Source organism: Agelaius tricolor, unplaced genomic scaffold, assembly GCF_023055355.1.
Source record: "Agelaius tricolor isolate 1412-34295 unplaced genomic scaffold, bAgeTri1.0.p SCAF_11, whole genome shotgun sequence".
NCBI lineage: Eukaryota > Metazoa > Chordata > Aves > Passeriformes > Icteridae > Agelaius > Agelaius tricolor.
In genome coordinates this window covers 30,277,911-30,297,359 of record NW_027269271.1, presented here as the reverse complement: position 1 = coordinate 30,297,359, position 19,449 = coordinate 30,277,911, and the positions used below count along the sequence as shown (strand labels likewise).

The following is a 19,449-nucleotide window of genomic DNA, read 5'->3' as shown; positions in this document are numbered from 1 at the left end:
CCACGGCCATTCCCTGTCACTGCCAGGCCATTCTGTGTCACTGCCAGGCCATTCCGTGTCACTGCCAGCCCTGCCAGCGCCCCTGGGTGGCAGTGGCTGCCCCAGAGCCCCAGAACGGGACACGGCAGGAGCGGGGCTGGCTTTGCTGCCTTTGGGAACAAGGAGTGGAGCCGAGCAGCTCCGGGACTCGCTGCTGCCACAGCTGCTCTGGGGAGCCCAGCCCGTGGGCAGTGATGTGCTGGGAGGTGTCCCGGCCGCGGCAGGAGTGGAACGAGCTGAGCTTTAAGGTCCCTCCCAACCCAAGGCGTTCTGTGTTTCCGTGAGCCCCGGAGGGTTCCCGGCATCGCTCCAGGTCACACACAGGGACAGGGTGGCACAGCCACGGCTGTGTCCTGCTCTGTGCCGCGGCAGGTGCTGCTCCCGGGGGCGGAGGGCAGCCAGGACAGCCAGGGCAGCCTCACCCCCGGGCAAGGTGCCCCTGCTGGGTGTTTCCCGCGACCCTCGCGGTTTTAGCCCGTGGTCTGCGACACCGCAGCCCGCAGGTGTCCCCACACTGCCCGCGCAGCTCCCGGGAGGCTGCGAGCCCTTCCCGCCCCTTGGCCCGGGCGAGGCAAGGCTCCTGCCGTGGCAAAGGGGCGATGCGGCGGCCGGGGGCCGTCCGGGGCCGTGGCTGGGGCCGGGGGATGCTGCGGGGTCGCTCCGCTCGCGGGACGCCCCGTCGGGACGGGGACGGGCGGGGACGGGCGGGGACGGGCGGCACCGCCTGCGCGCACGGCTCCGCGCCGCTCCGCACCGCACCTGCCCGCAGCGCATCCCCCGCACATCCCACACGGCCTCCCCCGCCCCGCATCCCGCATCCCGCATCCTCCCGCTCCGCACCGCCCCGGGCGGGGGGCGCGGCCGCGTTCCGCCCCCCCGCACCGCCCCTGCGCCGCCGCGGAGCGCAGCGCGGGCGCGCAGCGGGACCGGACCCGCCCCGCCGCCGCCGCCGCCGCCGCCGCCGCTTTGTGTCTGGGCGCCGCCCGCGGAGGCGGAGCGGGCCCGGCCCTGGGCTCCGCGGCGCGGCGGGGCGGGCGGCGGGACAGCCGCGGGCAGCCCCCGGCGGCGCCCGCGCAGCCCCCGCACCGCGGCTCGGCCGCGCATGGACGCGCGCTCCCGCCTGCACCGTGAGTACGCGGGAACGGGGCCGGGAGGGGCGCGCAGCCCCCGGGGATGCCCGGGCCGCCCCCGCCCCCGGGCGCGGGAGGGAGCGCGGGGCGGCTCCGCCGAGGACAAAGGAGCGCGGGGAGCGCTCGGTGCGCGCAGCCGGGCTCGCTCCGCGCCGCCGCCCCCGCGCAGCCCCCGCGGCGCGGTGACGGCTCGGGCTGTGCCGTCCCACAGCACCTGCCTGCGGCGGGGGTCGGGCTCGGCGCAGCTCCTGGAAAATTCTGCGCCCTTCGCAGCGCCGGTGGAGGCGCGGGGAGGTGCGGAGGAGGCTCCTTCCCTCCCTCCTTCCCTCCTTCCCTCCCTCCCTCCGCGCAGGGACATCGCCGCCTCCCGCGGTCCCGCGTGGCGCTGCCGCTGCATCCCCGGCCGGCACCGGCCCGGTTTGTGCCCGGCCCGGTTTGTGCCCGGCCCGGTTTGTGCCCGGCCCGTTTGCCCGGCCCGTTGGCCCCGCTGCCCCTCCGGGTGCCCCAGCTGCGTGCCCGGGCTCTGGGGGCAGCGGGCGATGGGCCCCGGCTCACCCCGCGCTGGGGTCTGGGGAGGCTGGGCAGGGGCCGGGCCCGTGGCGCTCCGAGCCCGCATCCCCCGTGTCCGTGCCCGTGCCCGTGTCCGTGTCGCTGCCGAGGGACAGCGTGTGCCCAGCACACCGAGCTGGCTTCGCTCGTGTTCTCTGGGAGGCTGGGCCAGGGAGGGTCACGGACAGGAGAGCCCTGTTGAAAGTTCCTTGGGTTTTGGGAAACAGAAACGGTCCGATGGATATTTTTGCCGTGCCCCTCACTCCATCTAAATCCCTTCCTTTCACTCCTGTCCATCCGTGATTCCCAGCTAAAAACGCCGGCCACGTGCCGTTGGCTGGTGCCTCTAACCTCGGGTGCTGGAGTGGGAATAATCCTTAGGAACAGCTGAAATCCAAAGCGTTTCCTTTAGCATTCCACGAGCAGAGCAGTTGGGTTCTGCTGTTCTGCATCTGCTCGCTCAGCTCCTGGCGGAGGAGGAGGAGGGAGGAAGGAGGGAGGGAAGGATGCTCGCCATGGCAACCTCGCGGCGCAGATTGCAGCCACTTCGGGGAAGTAGCAGGACTTGGGAGAGGAGCAGGAGCAGCTGAGCTCGGAACCGGCGCGATCGGGGCTGAGCGGCGCCTCTCGGAAAGGCTGACCTGGCCTTGGGAGCGGTGCCGGTGCCTCGGTTCCGAGGTGTGGGTGTGCAGAGGGAAGGGGCCTTCGGGGAGGTCACGGAGCATCCTCTGCGTGCAGCCGCAGTGAGAGGAGGGCTCTTCATTCTCCGAACACCGTTAATTACTGTGATCATCCCGAAATTCCGTGATTTTACCATCCAACGCCTTGCTGTGCCGCGTTACCTTGGTGTCCCTGTGAACTTTAACCTTGGCCTGTGTTCCATCTGTAAACTTTTCCTTGGATAAAGCAGCAGCAGTTTTTATTTTTTTAATTACCTCACAGAGGAGGAGCTTTGCTCTGTGCTTCTGTTAGACAGCTGATGTGAAATCCCTTAAAAGGGGGGGTTGGATTACACTGATTTTAGCAGTTGCTGGAGTAACAAAACCATTCCTGGGTGCCTGGTGGATGTGAGGAGCTGCAGCTCGGGAGCAAATGCTGCGGAGAGCTGGGCTGGAATGCCTGGGAAGGTGCTGCCTGCCCAGCAGCAAATTCCCCATTCCCTGCACCTGCAGGAATTCTTCAGTGCTTCCCACAAAGCATTAAAAATTGGTTAAAGTTTAAAATCCCACAAAAAGGATTTTAAAAGGAAGCTTGGCCGCTGTCCCCGGAATATTTCAAGGCAGCAGCACCATTAGAGCCCCCAAAATTCAGATTAATCACCCTCGAGGTGTTTGCATCTGGAGGAGGCTTTGCTGGGAGCGCTGATCCTAAAGCAGGGACTCCAGGGATCCCAAACGCAGCAGGACGTGGCAATCCATGCCAGGACAGCCTGGGGCTGGCTGGTGCTGGCCCCAGAGCCCTGTGGCCACTGAGCCCCCCCAGCCCTGTGCTGTCCCCAGGGCCTGGGCAAACCTGGGAGAGGCCTGAGCTCAGGGATGGGAGACTGATGGACAGCAGGGCTTCGGAAATGATGAACTGAAATTCAGAAATCCGAATCCTCCCGGGCATCCAGGGCGTTTTACCCTCCTGGTCTCCAGCTGACACCCCCTCCCCTGCCCGGTGGGAGCAGAGGCTCCGTCCCCGGGGCTGCTCCATCCCCAGCCGTGCTCCAGGGCTGCCCATCCCGGCTGTCCCCACCTGGGAAGGGGCTGGGGACGCTCTGTGGGCAGGTGGAGGAGGAGCTGCTCCCCTGCAGGGTGTGGATCCACCAGCACTGGGAAAATCCGCTGGGACACGGCTGGGGACGGGAGCCCAGCCCCAGCACCCGAGAGGTGTCCCAGGAACATCCAGGGCCACTTGAGAATCCCAATTAAGGATTTCGGTGGATGCGAGCCCAGCGCAGCCCGAGCTCCTCGAGGTGGTACCAAGCCCTATTTAAAGATTTCTAAGAGCCACGATGTGTCCTTGGTTTTCATCTCAGCTCCCTCTAATTTTAGCGTGGTTTCCGTAGGCTCTCATTTGCAGATTGCATCAAATCCTAGGACAAGGCTTGCAGAACTCGGGGCTGGGTGGTTTTTTTTGGTTTTGTTTTTTTTTTTTTTTTTTTTTTTTCCCTGGGAATGCAGCAATTTGTCGAGAGCAGAGAAATCCTCCGTGTTTGACTGGGCAGAGCCGCCCCTCCTGGTGTGAGCTGCGGAGAAGTTGGGGAAGGGAGGAAGGTGGAGGGATGAGGAGGGATGGCTGGAAGCAGCTGGGAATGAGGCTGGAGAGCCCCGGGGAGAGGCTGCTGCTGGCAGGGCTGGAGCCAAGTGCAAAATTAGGGGAAGAAAGGAGCCTTAAATCCCCGCGCTCTGCGAAGGGGGAGCAAACACCGTGTTAATGGATCAGGTTCTGGTGAATAAAGAAGAAAAGAAGCTGTAAGCTCAGGAAGGCTCTTTTTTATTATAAGGAGGAGAACATTGCTCATCCTTTAGTTCCCTTGGATCCGGAGTGAATGACTTTAGAGCTACAGGAGTTTAAGCTCATCGGAGGAAAACGGCGCTTCTTTTTCTTTTTTTTTTTTTTCTTTTTTTTTCTTTTTTTTTTTTTCCTTCCCGAATATTTTTCTGGGGAAAAAAAAAAGATTTGCAAACGAGAATTGGAGCCAAGAGAATCTGCGGAGAGCAAATGTAACCTTCTCTAGGCTAGGAAGCAGCGGTCAGAAACAACCCGCACTCGCCTGAGAGGGGTGAAGGAGAGCGCGGAGCGGCTCCAGCCGGGATGTAGGGAGCAGCGGTGGGACTGGGAGCGCCGGGCACATTCCCATGGCCGGGAATCCAGCGCTCGGCTCCGCGTCACGTGCAGCGCCCGGCACCGCTCCTGCTCCCGCCGTGTGAAGACGTCCTTGGCGGATCTCGGATGCTCGGCAGCTCGCATTGAGATAACGCCGCCGGCCGAGGGATCCGCCGGCGATCGAACCCTGAGGAGCTGAGGAGCCTCTGCACAGCCGCGGGAGCTCGGGAATTGGCCAGCGGGGCGGGCAGGGCGGGCATCCCTCGGCTCCTGCCCGCGGAGCCCCGGCGGCGGCGGCGGCGGCTCCCCCAGCCCGGCCCGGAGCTGCCCCGGAGCTGGATCCAGCGGGATTTCAACCTCGGCTCCCCGCCATCGCCTCGGCCCTGGATTGTGGCACAGCCCCGCTCGGCCGGGCGCTGCTTCTGCCGCTGGGACAGCCCCGCTGCGGCAGGGGCCGGGGCAGGGATGGCATGGCACGGGCACGGGCACGGGCACGGCGGCGTGCCCGAATTCCCCCCGCGAGGAACGCGCCGGGGCAGCGGATTCACCCCTCCCCTGAGCCACGGCAGGAGCCGCGAGCGGGGCCGGCGCCGGCGCTTGGTGTCCCTGCTGCAGAACCCATCCCTGCTCTGCAGAGGTGCCGGGGGCGGGCGCGGGGGGACACGGCTGGGGACACCCGGGGGGATGCGGGGGACACACGGGGGGATGCGGGGGGACAGACCCTGGGGGCTTTGGGGGGACAGATCCTGGTGGCTTTATGGGGACAGATCCTGGTGGCTTTGGGGGGACAGATCCTGGTGGCTTTATGGGGACAGACCCTGGTGGCTTTATGGGGACAGACCCTGGTGGCTTTAGGGGGACAGATCCTGGTGGCTTTGGGGGGACAGACCTGGTGGCTTTAGGGGGACAGATCCTGGTGGCTTTATGGGAACAGATCCTGGTGGCTTTATGGGGACAGACCCTGGTGGCTTTATGGGAACAGATCCTGGTGGCTTTAAGGGGACAGACCCTGGTGGCTTTAGGGGGACAGATCCTGGTGGCTTTGGGGGGACAGACCTGGTGGCTTTAGGGGGACAGATCCTGGTGGCTTTATGGGAACAGATCCTGGTGGCTTTATGGGGACAGATCCTGGTGGCTTTATGGGGACAGACCCTGGTGGCTTTATGGGGACAGACCCTGGTGGCTTTATGGGAACAGATCCTGGTGGCTTTAAGGGGACAGACCCTGGTGGCTTTATGGGGACAGACCTGGTGGCTTTATGGGGACAGACCTGGTGGCTTTATGGGGACCGACCCTGCGCTGCTGCCACGAGGGGAGACGGCTCCGTGGGGACAGACCTTGGTGGCTTTAGGAGGGACAATGATGGCTTTGGTGGGGGACAAACCCTGCTGGGGCTTGAGGAGATGCTGGCAGGAGGGTACAGAGCTCGGTGAGGACACACCTTGGTGGCTCTGTGGGGACAGACAGTGATGGCTTTGGCGGGGGATTGAGGAGATGCTGGCAGGAGGGGACACAGCTCTGGGCAGGGGGACTTTGGTGGCTTTGGGGGCCAAGGAGCTGAGCTGTGGCTGCCAGGAGCTCTGGCTCCAGCTCTTCCCAGGTCAAACCCCAGCAATCTGTGCCTCTGTGCCTCTCTTGCTTTTTTTCCCAAATATATAAAAATCAGCTCCATCCAGACACCCCCACAAGTTCTGTTTCCAGCACCACCTTCCATCTTCCCTTCGCTGCTGCCCTTCCCAGTGCTGACCTCTGCAGAGTCTTTGGGGCAGGGGTTCCTCAGCCCTGTTTGGGAGGTGGTTTTGGCCCTGTGCTCCTGCCAGAAGGGCACCTGGACAGCCTGGACAGAGGGACAGGTTGGGATGGTGCTGGAGCCATGCTGGGAATGGAGGGATGAGGCTGGCAAGGGGGCACTCCCTTCATGACCAGCATTGAAATCAGGACCTGGACTCTGATGGTCCTCCCAGCTGGGGAGATCCTGGTTCCATGCTCTGAAAGGGTTTGGAATCTCGTTGCACTTTGATTTCTCCCCAGGTATTTGCTGTGTGTGCGGCGTGGAGGCAGCTCTGCCTGTTGTTCCAAGAAATATTCCTACATTTTCCAGCCTGAGCACTAAATTGGTGGCTTTCAGCAGTTCCCTAATTATGTGAGACATTTTTTGTACTTAACAAATGGCTCTGATTCCTGCCAGCACTTCAGCCTGGTGTTCCAGGCCCGTGGGTGTCGGGGAACAGAACATATTTCTGTGTCTGTGAATATGATCCCACACGTTGTCTTAAGTGGGAAAATGTTCACAGCCCTTATATGGAGAGGGAATTTTTTTCCCCCCCCCTCCAAATCCATCAGTGCCTTCTCCTGCAGTACTGATGCAGTTTTGATCTTCCTGGTGCTCTCCAGGCTGGATGAGGAAGCTGAAATATGCAATGGGCTTTCTTCTTTTCCTGGCAGGAGCGTGGTGTGACCTGCTCTGCCCCCAGAGCATCCAGGAACTGGGGCTGGAGGTGGGGGTGCCCTGCCCAGCTGCAGAGCTGCCAGCTGAAGGGACCTGGAACTGTGCCCCCTCCTTCCCCTGGCTGGAGCTCCCACCCCCAGCCCTGTTGGTGGCATTGCTGCAGCCAGGAATTGTGGAAAAAAGCTGGGAATTGTGGGAATTGTGGAAAAAGAAGCTGGGAATTGAGGGAAACATCTGGGATGTGTCAGAGCACAGGGACAGGGCCCTGCTCCCCATCCCTGCTGTGCCAGGGATGTTGTGCCGTGTCACTCAGGGAGCACAGGAGCTCTGGGAGCACTTGGTGGTGTCCTGAGGGAATGTGGGGAAGAGGCTGGGACAGACTCACGGAGCAGAGCCTTGGAGGAGCTCCTTGGGCTGATGGAATGGCCTCCCAATGGATTTTGTCCAGGAATATCCATGGCTGCATGAGGAGTTCCTGCCCAGTGGCATCAATCCCAAATCCTCTGGGGCTTTGTGGTGCCCATGGAGGGGCAGCAGTGGAGTGAGGCCACTCTGTGCTGGCTCCTGGGAAAGCTGAGGGGAAGAAGGGGAGCCAGGCTGGAGTGGCCAGGGTCACTCAGGGGGTGGATGGGGCCCAGGGCTGGGCACAGGGGCAGGATCACCCTGACCTGCTGGGAATGCTCTTCCCAAAGCTGCATCCCACCCCAGGGTCCCACTGGGCACTGCTGGCCAGGCACGGCTCAGTGTCCCCAGCTCCTTCTCCAGGGCTCCTGCAGGATGGGCCGTTTTGGGAATGAGGTTCTGCACAAGCCTTGAGCACCAGCTCAGTGAATGGACCTGCATTTGTAGGAATTTTCCTTGGGATCACAGGACAGGGTTTTCTGTATTTGTTGAGCCGTGGCTGCAGATGCTGCAGTGTTTTTCTCAGGATTTTTTTTTTTTTTTCCCAGCAAAGCCACTTCTCAGGATTCCTGCAGAAATACCTGGGAAAGAGGCCACACTGAAAACTGGGAGCACCATCAGATTTCCAGCCTGGGCACAGAAAACCCTGAAAACGAGGAATTCTGTGCATTTTCCAGGGCTGTCCTTGTCCCCACCTGCCAGGAAAAGGCACTTCTTTAACGGGATGTCATTCTCACTCTGCTGGATGAACATTTCCAGTTGTGATGACAACCATGTGGGAACTTGGACAAGTGGAAAAGGGAGCTCCAGGAGCTGCCAGGCACAGGCCTTTCATCAGAGCTGCTATTTTGGGGGGACAGATTCAGCATCAGTAGGTGTGAGGCAAAGTGTCAGCCTGGATTTAATCCTTGCCCAAGACATCTTGGCTTTGGAGTGGTGCCTTTGGATAAATCTCATCCCCAAGGTCACTCTGTATCCATGGGGAGGGCTGGGAAAATCCACCCACAAAGCAGCTGTCTGATTTGTTTCCTTCTTTGTTTTTTCTTTAATCCAGCTGGTTTTGGGGGAAGCACAAGCCAGGGTGGGAGTAAGGAGGCAGCAGAGTGGCATTCCAGGGAATTTTGGAGTCCCTTCCCTGGAGGTGTCCAGGGCAGGGCTGGAGGTGACACTCAGAGCTCTGGGCTGGGGACAAGGTGGGGATTGGGCACAGCTGGGACTTGGTGACCTTGGAGGGCTTTTCCTCAGGAATTCTGGGATTCTGTTCCTCAGGACTTGCTGGAACCTCATCCGTAGGGTTGGGAGAACGTCATTGGCGTGAGCCCTCAGATTAAGCTGGGGTTGGGTAAATGTGAATTCCTTTGGATTTGGTCCTGCCTGGCCACCTGCACTCACCATCCCAGAGAGGGACCAACATCTCCTGCTGGCTCCAGCCAGGCACACAGAGAGTGCCTGAAACTGTGGGGTGGGAAAAGCTCTTGGTGTTGGGGCGCTTGTTTTCAGCTGTGAACTGTGATTTCCAGTGGTTATTTGCTTCCCAGGAAATCCTGGGCAGCTCGTCCCCACATCCAAACACATTTGCTTTTTACTCAGCCCAGTTTAATTCCTCTCTGCCCAGGGTTCCTGACCAGATGCAGCAGAGCTGACTCCGAGCTGTCCCACAGCTTTTTCTTGCTCTCTGAAATACCCAGAAGGTTCAAATCCCATCCACTGTGTCCTCATAATTTAACTGGAGCCAGGAGAGCTCCACAGAGTGCAATCCCTGGCTCCCAGTGCAGGCCAGGAGGGTGCTGGACCTGTGGGAGCTCCTGGGTGAATCAGCTGCTCTGTTGGGAGACTCACCCATGTTTATCCTAGAAAAGCTTCCCAGATTTCCTCTGGAGCAGCCACAACCCAGCTCATTGCAGCAGGGATCAAAACGGGAGTTTGAAATGGAAGTGAAAGTGAAATTAAGAGAAAATAAAGCAAATAAATGTTGAAATAGAAATAAACCACAGAGTGGAGGCTGCTGCCACCATTTAACTGCAGATACAACATGAACACTTCTTCTTAATTAAGGAGTGGAAGAAGCTAATTAGCAAACTGCATCATGGCATTGTTGTGGAGATGAGGGCTTTGTGATGAAAGTTGCTTTGAGGAAGCAGGCCAGGAAAGAAATCCAGGTTTCCTGGAAGATCTGTAATGATTTCATAATTGATTTCCTGGAGCAGGATTCTTAATTTTATGGGACTTCAGCTGCTTGTGTGCTTGTGATTTATTTGTCAACAAGAGGAGCAAAAGCCAGGTTTGTTTGGAGCAGCTCTGAGAGCGCTGGGACAAGGTTTAGTGGGTGGAGTGCAGTGGATAGAAAGGAATTTGAGCAGTGGTTTATTCTGCACAGGTGAATTGGGAATTTGGGATGGAGTTAGAGGAGCTTTGGGGGTTGGAATTAAATGTTCTTTCACAGAGCCCCAGAACACGCTGAGCTGGAAGGGACCCTCAGCATTATTGAGCCCAACTCCTGTTTGCCACAAAACCCAAGTGGGACCCCCAAATATCTGTGGAACCCAACCCAGACCATCCCACAATCCTGTGACTCAGAACAAAAGTCTTGCAACTCACGCAAAAGTTAAAAAACCTCAATTTTAATCAGGTTCAGGCAATTCCAGGGCGTGTGGAGAAGCTGAAAAGGGAAAGCCTCCTTTTCCACAGGAACCTTTGGAGTGGGCAGTGTTCATAGGAACCAGGAGTGAGCTGGATCTGCCCTGGTTTGGAGCAGCCCAGCCCAGCCTCCCCTCACAGCGACCCTGTCTGTCCCTGGGGCCAGGCGGGAGATGCTCGGTGGCCTCAGGGCAGGAGGGGACGTGTCCCCTGCGGGTGTGTCCCTTTTCCCAGTGCCTGGGAAGCAGATTGTTCCCTGTGCTCCGAGCCAGGCTCCCGCTGCTCGCATTTGCAGCCTCATTTCACCTGGGACAGTGCCTGGAGCAGCCCCGTGGGATCCTGGAGCAGCAGAGCTTTATGGATGAGATAATCAGCTGCTCCTGAAAGTGATTAAATGAAGGTGGCATCTCCAGTCAGCGTCCTGGGGTGGTTTTGCCAGGTTTTGATGGATCATTTGAGCGTTTTCAGGAGGCTTTCCATACTGGGAGCAGCAGGCAGAGCATTAAATCCAGGAATCCCAGGGCCTGCTGAAGGTCAGCATTCCCTGTGGCAGGTGCAGGGCTGTGCATCCTGCACAAACATTGCAGTTTTCATGTTCAGGGGGTGGCTTTTGTGCTTTTTCCTCCTGTTTCCTCAGTTTAATTGATGCAGTGTTCTATGAAATAAATGGGGGGAGAAGTTATGGCAGAGGACAAACGTTGGGGTTTCTCTGCCACGTGTTCCCTGACTCCTGTGGAGCCGTGGCCTGACAATTGTGTTGCTTCCTTTGGTAGAGCAGCTTTTCATGGAATCCCAGAGTGGTTTGGGTTGGAAGGGACCTTAAAACCCATCCCATGCCATGGCAGGGACACCTCCCATACCCCAGGGTGCCCCAACCTGCCCTGGGGCAGCCACAGCTGCTCAGGGCACCCTGTGCCAGTGGGACATCTTAAAATCCAGGTTTCAAATTTAACATCATCAGCAAAGCTCTCCAAAGATTTGCCCTCAGCTTGGTGGTTCCTGGGAGGCAAAACTTTGTCATTCTTTAGAAACACTGGGCTCTTAAAAAATTCCATTCCTTTAGAGGTTGATGGTAATTAGGAGGGTTAATTAACCAGGGTTTCCTGGTGGTTGTGGCAGCACAGGAAGGTGAATCAGGTCCCAGCCTGATCTGAGCTGCTTGGAGGGACCCTCAGCAGAGCAGAGGCAGAGTCACTGTCCCTGCGTGGGTGGGGTGGCAGGAGGTGACAGAGCCACCCTGCCCACGCCCTGCAGCTCCTGTCCCCTCCCTGGGCTCCTCCTGCAGCTCCAGGAGCCTGGGGTCTCTGGATTCCAAATCCTGGAACCAGGGACTGCTTCAGGGCTTTGAAGGCTGTGTTGGAGCAGCAGCTCAGCAGCTCTGCAGCCTTGATCCCAGCTCAACTCCACACCAGCCTGGGCAGGAATGCCTTGATCCCAGCTCAATTCCACACCAGCCTGGGCTGCCATTCCTGCCCATCCCATCCTTGATCCCAGCTCAATTCCACACCAGCCTGGGCTGCCATTCCTGCCCATCCCATCCTTGATCCCAGCTCAACTCCACACCAGCCTAGGCTGCCATTCCTGCCCATCCCGTCCTTGATCCCAGCTCAACTCCACACCAGCCTAGGCTGCCATTCCTGCCCATCCCATCCTTGATCCCAGCTCAACTCCACACCAGCCTAGGCTGCCATTCCTGCCCATCCCATCCTTGATCCCAGCTCAACTCCACACCAGCCTAGGCTGCCATTCCTGCCCATCCCATCCTTGATCCCAGCTCAATTCCCCACCAGCCTAGGCTGCCATTCCTGCCCATCCCATCCTTGATCCCAGCTCAATTCCCCACCAGCCTGGGCTGCCATTCCTGCCAGCCCAGCCTCAGCAGCAGCTACTAATTCCAAAGCTCACCTGAAGCCCTCACATAAATCAGAGCTTATTTCAAATCTGGCAGTGCAAGCACAGAATATTTTAGATATTTTAGGAATTAGAGCCTGTGTGCTTTGGCAGCCAGGGTTTGGGTTTGGAGTTTGGTGTGGGGATTTTTGTTTTGGTATGTCCATTGGCATGGCCAGGCACTTGCCTTTCAATTTTTGGGGTGTTTTTCCCTTTCCAGTTTGGTCAGAATGACCTTTGTTTGTTGGGAGCTGAGCATGTGTCTGTGCTTGATGGTTGGGTGAGGGTGTTGTTACCCTGTGAAGGGGATGATGCTGCAGGGGGAGGATTAAACCCAAGGCTTGTTTTACATATTTTTGTATACCAAGGCTTAATTTACATATGATACGAGCGTTATTTTACATATCCTGAGACTTTTCACCCTAAAACGGAGGTTGTACTTCCCACTTTTAGCCCGGAGAAAAGGAGGAATTTCTCCATGGAAAAGGTGGTCAGGCCTTGGAGCTGCCTGGGGGAGTGGTGGAGTCCCCATTCCTGGGGGGATTTCACAGCACCAGTGGAATAAAGGTCCCTGTCCATTCTCCAGTCTCTGGATTTGGGGTGAACTCCAACATTCGGTGACGTAAGAATTCCAACAATTGCAGAAGGAGCTCTCAGGCACTCTGACTGTCCCTGAAAGGCTTTGTTCCTTGCGATGGGTTCCAACATTGCTTCCAGTTTCACAGGTTTTAAAAATATCCCTCCCAGTTTTGGTAGGAGGAAGTTTTCCTGCAGGAAAAGCGAAATCGCCATAAAAGGCTTGTTATTAAATCTTACGAGCTCAGTGTTTTTAATTTAACTTGTTACATCACAGGAGTGTGAATTCATTAAACTTCCTATTCTTATATGTGGGATCTATTTTAGCTGATGAATCTCTAAGAAAAAGGTTGGAGATGCGTCAGCAGCTCCTGTGGCTCTCTGGGAGGAAAATACATGGAATTAAAAAGGGCTGGATGGAAGGCAAGGGAGCAGTGCCTGTGTCCTTCATCCTGCTGGAGGAAGAGGAGGGAACAGACCCTGATCATAGCCTGTGGGGTCAGCCTGCAGTGTTCTCCTTCCATTCCACTCTCTGGGTGTGTTTTGGGGTCGATGAGGAGCCCCCAGGCCAGCTCAGCCCCTCTGGGCTCGGTGCTCTGAGGTGACAGCACCTCGGTGGCCAGGCTGGCTGTCCCGTGTCCCCTGAGCGTGTGCTCCTGGGCCAGCATCTCACATCTGGGGCTCTCTTGCAGCTTCTTTGGGAATAAGTTCCCTGTACGAGACCTGAGCTGTGCACAATGGGTCTGTCACGGGTTTTGTGCCAGGGCAGGAGGATGTTGCTGTGGGGCTCTGGTGAATCCCCTGTCCCCTCCTCAGGGGATGTGGCACTGCTGGGGCAGCGCAGGACCAGCTCTGGGTGTGCTCTTTGCTTTTTATTCTATTTTTATTCCATGTGTTGTAGCATCCCAAGCAGATATTGCTTCCTGCTGTCCCAAACCCCTCTGCAGCACAGCACTCCCAAGGGCAGCTGGGGCTCCTCCTTTTGCCTTTCTCTGAGGGCTTGAGATTAAATTTGAAATTTGTTTGGGTTCAGAGGGACCTGAAATCCCACCCAGTGCCAGCCCTGCCATGGCAGGGACACCTCCCACTGTCCCAGGTGCTCCAGCCCCAGTGTCCAGCCTGGTCTTGGGCACTGCCAGGGATCCAGGGGCAGCCCCAGCTGCTCTGGGAATTCCAGCCCAGCCCCTGCCCACCCTCCCAGCCAGGAATTCCTTCCCAATGTCCCATCCATCCCTGCCCTCTGGCAGTGGGAGCCATTCCGTGTGTCCTGCCCCTGATTTTAAATCACTTTGGGGAAGAGCTGCAGTGTCCAAAGGCTCGGAGCTGTTCCCTGGGTGATCCCACTCTGGCTGTGGAGATCCCCACTCACAATTTGGCTTCTCCCCCGAACCTTTCCAGTGTGAATGCCAGGCTCTGCTGTGCAGTGCCCTGCTGCAGCTCCCTGTGCAGCTGGAAATGCATTTCTGGGGTCCCTGATCCCCCTGATCCCAGCAGCAGGATCGCTCTGAGGCTGCCCCGGCGCTGCAGGGTGAGAGGCACACGTGGACTGGCATTAATTTTATTAAGCTGCTGTAATTCTCCCTAAATAATGCTGTGTGCTGCTGATTCCATTGCACTGTGCAGGATCAGTGTCAGGCTGCCAGGCCTGTGACTGTTCCCCTTATCCCATTTTCTCCAGTAATTCCGTGCAGCAGCTGCCTGCTCCCTCCTAATTCCCTTCGCCAAGAAAGTGCAGTTTGTCACCAAAAAAAAAGTGTTATTTTGGTTATAGTTTAGTCCTTGTCTCTCAGAACACAAAGGCTCCAGAGAGTTACACAACCCCAAAGATTTTTGGAAAAGAAGCACCATGGAAAGCAGGGATCTGAAGGGAACATTGGCCTGGACTAGTTCTTGCTGAAATAAACACCCAGAAATTCCCAGAAATTCTAATTAATTCAGTGTTAGAGCCATCACAGAGCCATCAATATATTCACTGCTCCAATAAGCGACCAGGTAATTTTATTTCTAGATTTCTTCCCAAAATCCTGGCAGTGACCAACAGGGCACCCCTTTGGCCTGAGCTCTCCCAGATCCTGTTTGGGAAGCAGAGAAATTCCTGCAAAGTGTGGCAAACTGCTCTGACCTGCTGTGTAATCCCAGCCAGAGTGGCTTTTGTGGGCTGGAAACCACTCCAGGCCCCTCCACCCCGCTTTTCCAGGGATGATTTAACACTCCATAAATCAGGACACACACCCTGGCAGTAAAAAGGGACAATATCTCAAGGTACCATAGAGAAAAGTAACATTAGTTACAAATTTAGACAGTCAGTGTCACCCTGTTTGCTTATTTACAAGAGAAATAATTCACCCAAACTGGGCAGTGAGGGGAGGGCAGCTGCCACCTGAGGCTGGGAATTTTTGGCAATTTAGTCGTCAGGAAAACACTGCTGGAAAATACAATTTTCCTGGCTCCAATAGCTGTGGAATAAAGTGATTTTTGGGGCTGGTGGTGCACCTTGCACTGGGGTAATTTGATTTCTCTCTCACCCCAGTCACCCCTGGGCAGGAACAGCCCTCAGGCAGTTGGAGGGGCAGGGCAGGAAGCCCTGGGAAGTCCAAGTTGTGCTCTCCTGATCCTTTGGAGGAGCAGGGCTTAGGAGTTTGTGGAACTCTGTGGCCAGGGGTGGTTCCGGGGGCATTTTGGTGCTCTGAGAGCCTCCTGATGCTGAGGGCAGCAGGACATGGCTCAAAGCACAGAACAATTTGCTAATTAAGGGCTGTGCTCAGAATGGAACCTCAGGGAAGCTCCAGGGGAAGGGAAATGTGTTCATTTTACCTCTGCATTTGTAACTGCACAGCTGAGAGCAAGGAGAGGGAGGGAGAGGCTCCAGCTCAGCTGCACAGGAGAGCAGAGAGTCCCTTCCACTGAAATCAGGCTGATTGCTGGGGTTTCTTGGGGTAAAGGAGAGGGAAGATTCCCCCAGGAGGCAAAGCAAGAAAGGATTATTCATTTATTCCTTTGCCCCAAGAGGAGCAGGTCTGGAGTAAGGGCTGGACCCCTTATTTCCAAATTCCCAGTGGAGATAATTGGATAACTAAAGATAAATATTGTGCTTAAGTTCAGTGCAAATTTGTCTGGTTTATTTTAATCCTTTTAGGCTTGGGTTCAAGTTTTGCTGTTCAGCTGTGCTTTAACAAGCCTCATTCCAGCTGACCGTGCAACCTGAGCTTGAGGTGGGATCCTGAGGGATCAGCCCGGTCTGGGATGCTCAGGTGCTGGATTTGTGCTGGGCACTGAGGTGTGACAGGAGCTGGGAACTGGGAAATCCCTCCTGGATGGCCTCTGGCACAAGGCCCAGCTGGGCAGGGTTGCAGAAGGCAAACCTTTGGACATCTCTGCTTTAAACCATCAAACTCCAGGCTTCCCAGTGCTCCTGAATCTCACCTTTGTTTGCTGTCATTTCTGCTGTTGTGTTACTGATTTTTGAAATACTCAGGGAGTCACAATCCTTTGGATTTTCATGATGAAGTCCTGGGGGTTATTTGTTGGACAGGGATTTGAGAGTGATGGGCCTGTGGTGACAGCAGGAGGAAAGGGAATTGCACAGGAGGGAAGCAGGAGGCACTGAAGATCAGGAGCTGCGTCTCCATGAGGAGCTCAGCTGGGAGTTCCACACCTCCTTTTCCTGCTGCTCTGCACCCACCTGCTCCTGGCAGGGGGACAGGTGATCCTCACTCCTGTAACTCCAGCCTGGGAGTGCTCCCCAGAACCAGGGAATCAGGGAATCACTGAGATGGAAAAGGCCTCCGAGCCCATCGAGTCCCCCTTGGCACTGCCAAGGCCACCCGAGTGCCACATCCACAGGGTGTAAATCCCTGCAGGAATGGGGACTCCACCCCTGCCCTGGGCAGCTGTGCCAAGGCCTGAGAGCCCTTTCCAGGGGGGAATTCCTCCTGCTGTCCTGCCTGACCCTCCCCTGGCACAGCCTGGGGCCATTCCCTTCTGTCCCATCCCTTTTCCCTTGGGAAGGGACCAGCAGGATCCCCCCAGGTGAGCCCAAATCCGTGTGTAAGGATGTGGTGTGGAGTGAATCCTCTCTGGAGAGCCTGGGGAGCAGCAGCAGGATGGCTGCTGTGGGAGCTGGCATTCCCAAACTCCAGTGGGAGCTGTGCTGGCTGGGATGCAGGCAGAGCTCTCTCCATGGCCTCAGGGGGAAGCTGGGATGAACTCTTCCCATGGAATCCTGGCTCTGGGAGTGACTGAGGCCAGCCAGCCCCAGCCTGGTCACCCATCCCTTCCTCCATCTCCCTGTGATTCCCTGTCCTCCTTTCCAAACCAGGAGTATCCCTCAGACACCCCCTGAGTGCTCTGTGCTGCTGGGGAGGGAGAGCAAAGCAATTCCCCTCTCGGATCTGACCCAAAATTCCAGTCAGTGCCTTGTGCTGTGCGTAAGGAGAATGTTGGGAAATGGGAGTGAAATCCCTTGTGACAGGAGCACACCCCAGCCTTGGAATGCTCCCAGTTCCAGGGGAGTGTACCAAACCTGTCCTGCAATGGAAACAAACTGGGGTTTTAACATTTAACCAGGAGCTTCTCTTTTCCTTTCCTGGCTGGAAAAGTGAAAGTTGTATTGGGTTCTCTTTGTTGGAGAAAACTGGTCAGTGACAGAGAAATTGGGATTTGCCTCCGTTTTGTTTGGGATGGAGGGAGAAGGCCAGGAAGGAATTCCATTATTCCGAGGAAGGAATTCCATTATTCCGAGGAAGGAATTCCATTATTCCACGTGGAGCAGCAGGCAGGAGTAGCCCTGGGCACTGAGAGATGTTTTGCATCACTGAGTAGAGCTGGGCTTGGCAGGGTTGCTGTAATTCCAGTCATCCCCTCCAAAATCTGGAGTCCCCCTGGAATTCTCTGCTGGAAGTGCTGGGGATGGACCCAGCCCTTGGGAACAGGGATTGCTGGGCTCTGGCAGGGCAGGAGCTGGATTCCCTGATCCTTGTGGCTCCCTTCCCACCACCCTGTGCTCCTCTGGCTTGTTCCCACATGGAGTTTACCCCTCTGGAATCCCACTCCTGGAAAAGATATACCTGGGAGAGTCCAGCCTGGATGAGGGGGAGGTGGGGCTGCCATGTCCCAAAAATCCAGCCTCTCCTGGTGTCCCAAAAATCCAGCCTTTCCTGGTGTCCCAAAAAATCCAGCCTTTCCTGGTATCTCAAAAACCCAGCCTTTCCTGGTATCCCAAAAATCCAATCTCTCCTTGTATCCCTAAAGTCAAATCTCTCCTGGTATCCCTAAAATCAAATATCTTCTGCTATCCTCGGATCCAGCCTCTCCTGGTATCCCTAAAATCAAATCCCTCTTGATATCCCTCAGATCCAGCCTCTCCTGGTATCCCTAAAATCAGATCTCTCCTGGTATCCTTCAGATCCAGCTCTCCCAGAGCCCATGGGCCCTGCCACCCATTTTTAATGGAATTTAAACGGATGACAGGGAAAGTGCATCTGGAATTGGCCTCGTGTTTCTCACATGAAAATATCCCTGGGTTCTGTAACAACCACAGGGTGGTGAATTTATATCCCAGAAAATTCCCAGCATTTCTGTCGGTGCAAATCAGTAATGTGGAAGGAGATGGGGGAAAAAAATCCATCAGTTTTTGGGACAAATTTCTTTCCCTGCATTTTGTAGGATATAAATCTCCTTTGTTGCAAGAGAGCAGTTATCACCAGGGGCTAAAAGCCACCAAATAAAGCAGTTAAAAGGTTCATTCTGCTCCTAAAAAAGAGCTCCTATCATTCCCATTACTGTCACTCTGAGTTAAGTATGGAGGATGCACAGGAAAAAAATTTCAGACTTTTAAAATAACATTTTTACTATGAAAATGAATATAAAATTATCAAATTTATATTTTAAAATATATTTATTTAAAAGAGATCTCCCTTTTAATTCTGAAGGGACTCGGTTACATAAAATATTTTCCCAATATTTCTTTAGTTAAAAGGTGAATTTAAAAAAATATTTCTAAATGAATAACTATAATTATGTAATGTGCATTTATATAAATATAAACAGACATTTATAAATGCCTCATGTACAAGTAGATAAATACATACATTTATTAATACAAATACAGACGTATAAATACATAAATACCCAAACCACACAGAAATTTAAATATGTAAACAAACAAATATAGCTTATTATACCAAATCTAGGGCTATTTCCATATGCAAACACACAAGTGTAAATAAATATAGAAAATATAAATAGAGATATTTCAATATGGAAAAAAAAATTACAAATGCAGGTATTTGGCTTAGATTTTGTAGTTTGCTTTCTTTTTAAGCACTTCCCAATTTCTGGGCTGGAGCATCCTGGGTCCAGGGTCTGGGACATTGATGGCATTCCGGAAGGGATTTGTTCTGTGGGATTCCCCTTGGGCACTTGGGGTGAGGAAGGTGAAAAATCCTTCAGCTCCCAGTGGAAGGAGTGGAACTGGGGGGTATTTGAGGTCCTTCCCAATCCAAACCAGTCCAGGATCCTGGGATTCCTCTTATCAGGGAATTGAGAGGTAGGAGGGAGGCACTGGGAAGGGAATGAGGAATGTTGGAGGTGTCAGACTCTGCAGCCCCTGCTTGAAGGGAGCATCCACTAGGAAAATGTTCAACCTGAACAGAAAGAAAGTGGAATCATCACAGAATCCTGGACTGGTTTGGGTTGGGAGGGACCTCAGAGCCACCCAGTGCCACCCCAGCCATGGCAGGGACACCTCCCACTGTCCCAGGCTGCTCCAGCCCCAGTGTCCAGCCTGAGGATCCAGGAGGATCTGCCAGGGACCCAGGGGCAGCCCCAGCAGCTCTGGCATTCCCATCCCAGTCCCTGATCACCCTCCCAGGTGATGTGAGGTGCTGTGCTGTTCCTCCCCAGTGTCCCATCCATCCCAGCCCTCTGGCAGTGGGAAGCCATTCCGTGTGTCTTGTCACTGGGGCA

The 19,449-nt window shown here is 55.6% G+C and overlaps 1 protein-coding gene and 1 long non-coding RNA gene across 7 annotated transcripts in view; both read left to right on the top strand.

Annotated features, from left to right (window-relative positions):
- Nucleotides 1–19,449, top strand: part of LOC139594615 (uncharacterized) — a 276,219-nt gene that overhangs the window by 167,229 nt on the left and 89,541 nt on the right. The gene's annotated exons all lie outside the window — the stretch shown is intronic.
- LRRC7 (leucine rich repeat containing 7) overlaps nt 1,013–19,449 on the top strand; it is a 107,978-nt gene continuing 89,541 nt past the window's right edge. The window contains exon 1 of one of the 4 annotated variants that reach the window (XM_071436982.1): nt 1,013–1,166. In XM_071436982.1, coding sequence (XP_071293083.1) covers nt 1,142–1,166 — 25 coding nt within the window. In that variant the 5' untranslated portion in view covers nt 1,013–1,141. Of the gene's footprint in view, nt 1,167–3,777; nt 5,167–19,449 lie in introns of those variants that run through there. The other 3 variants (XM_071436984.1, XM_071436981.1, XM_071436983.1) reach the window with 3 other exon arrangements.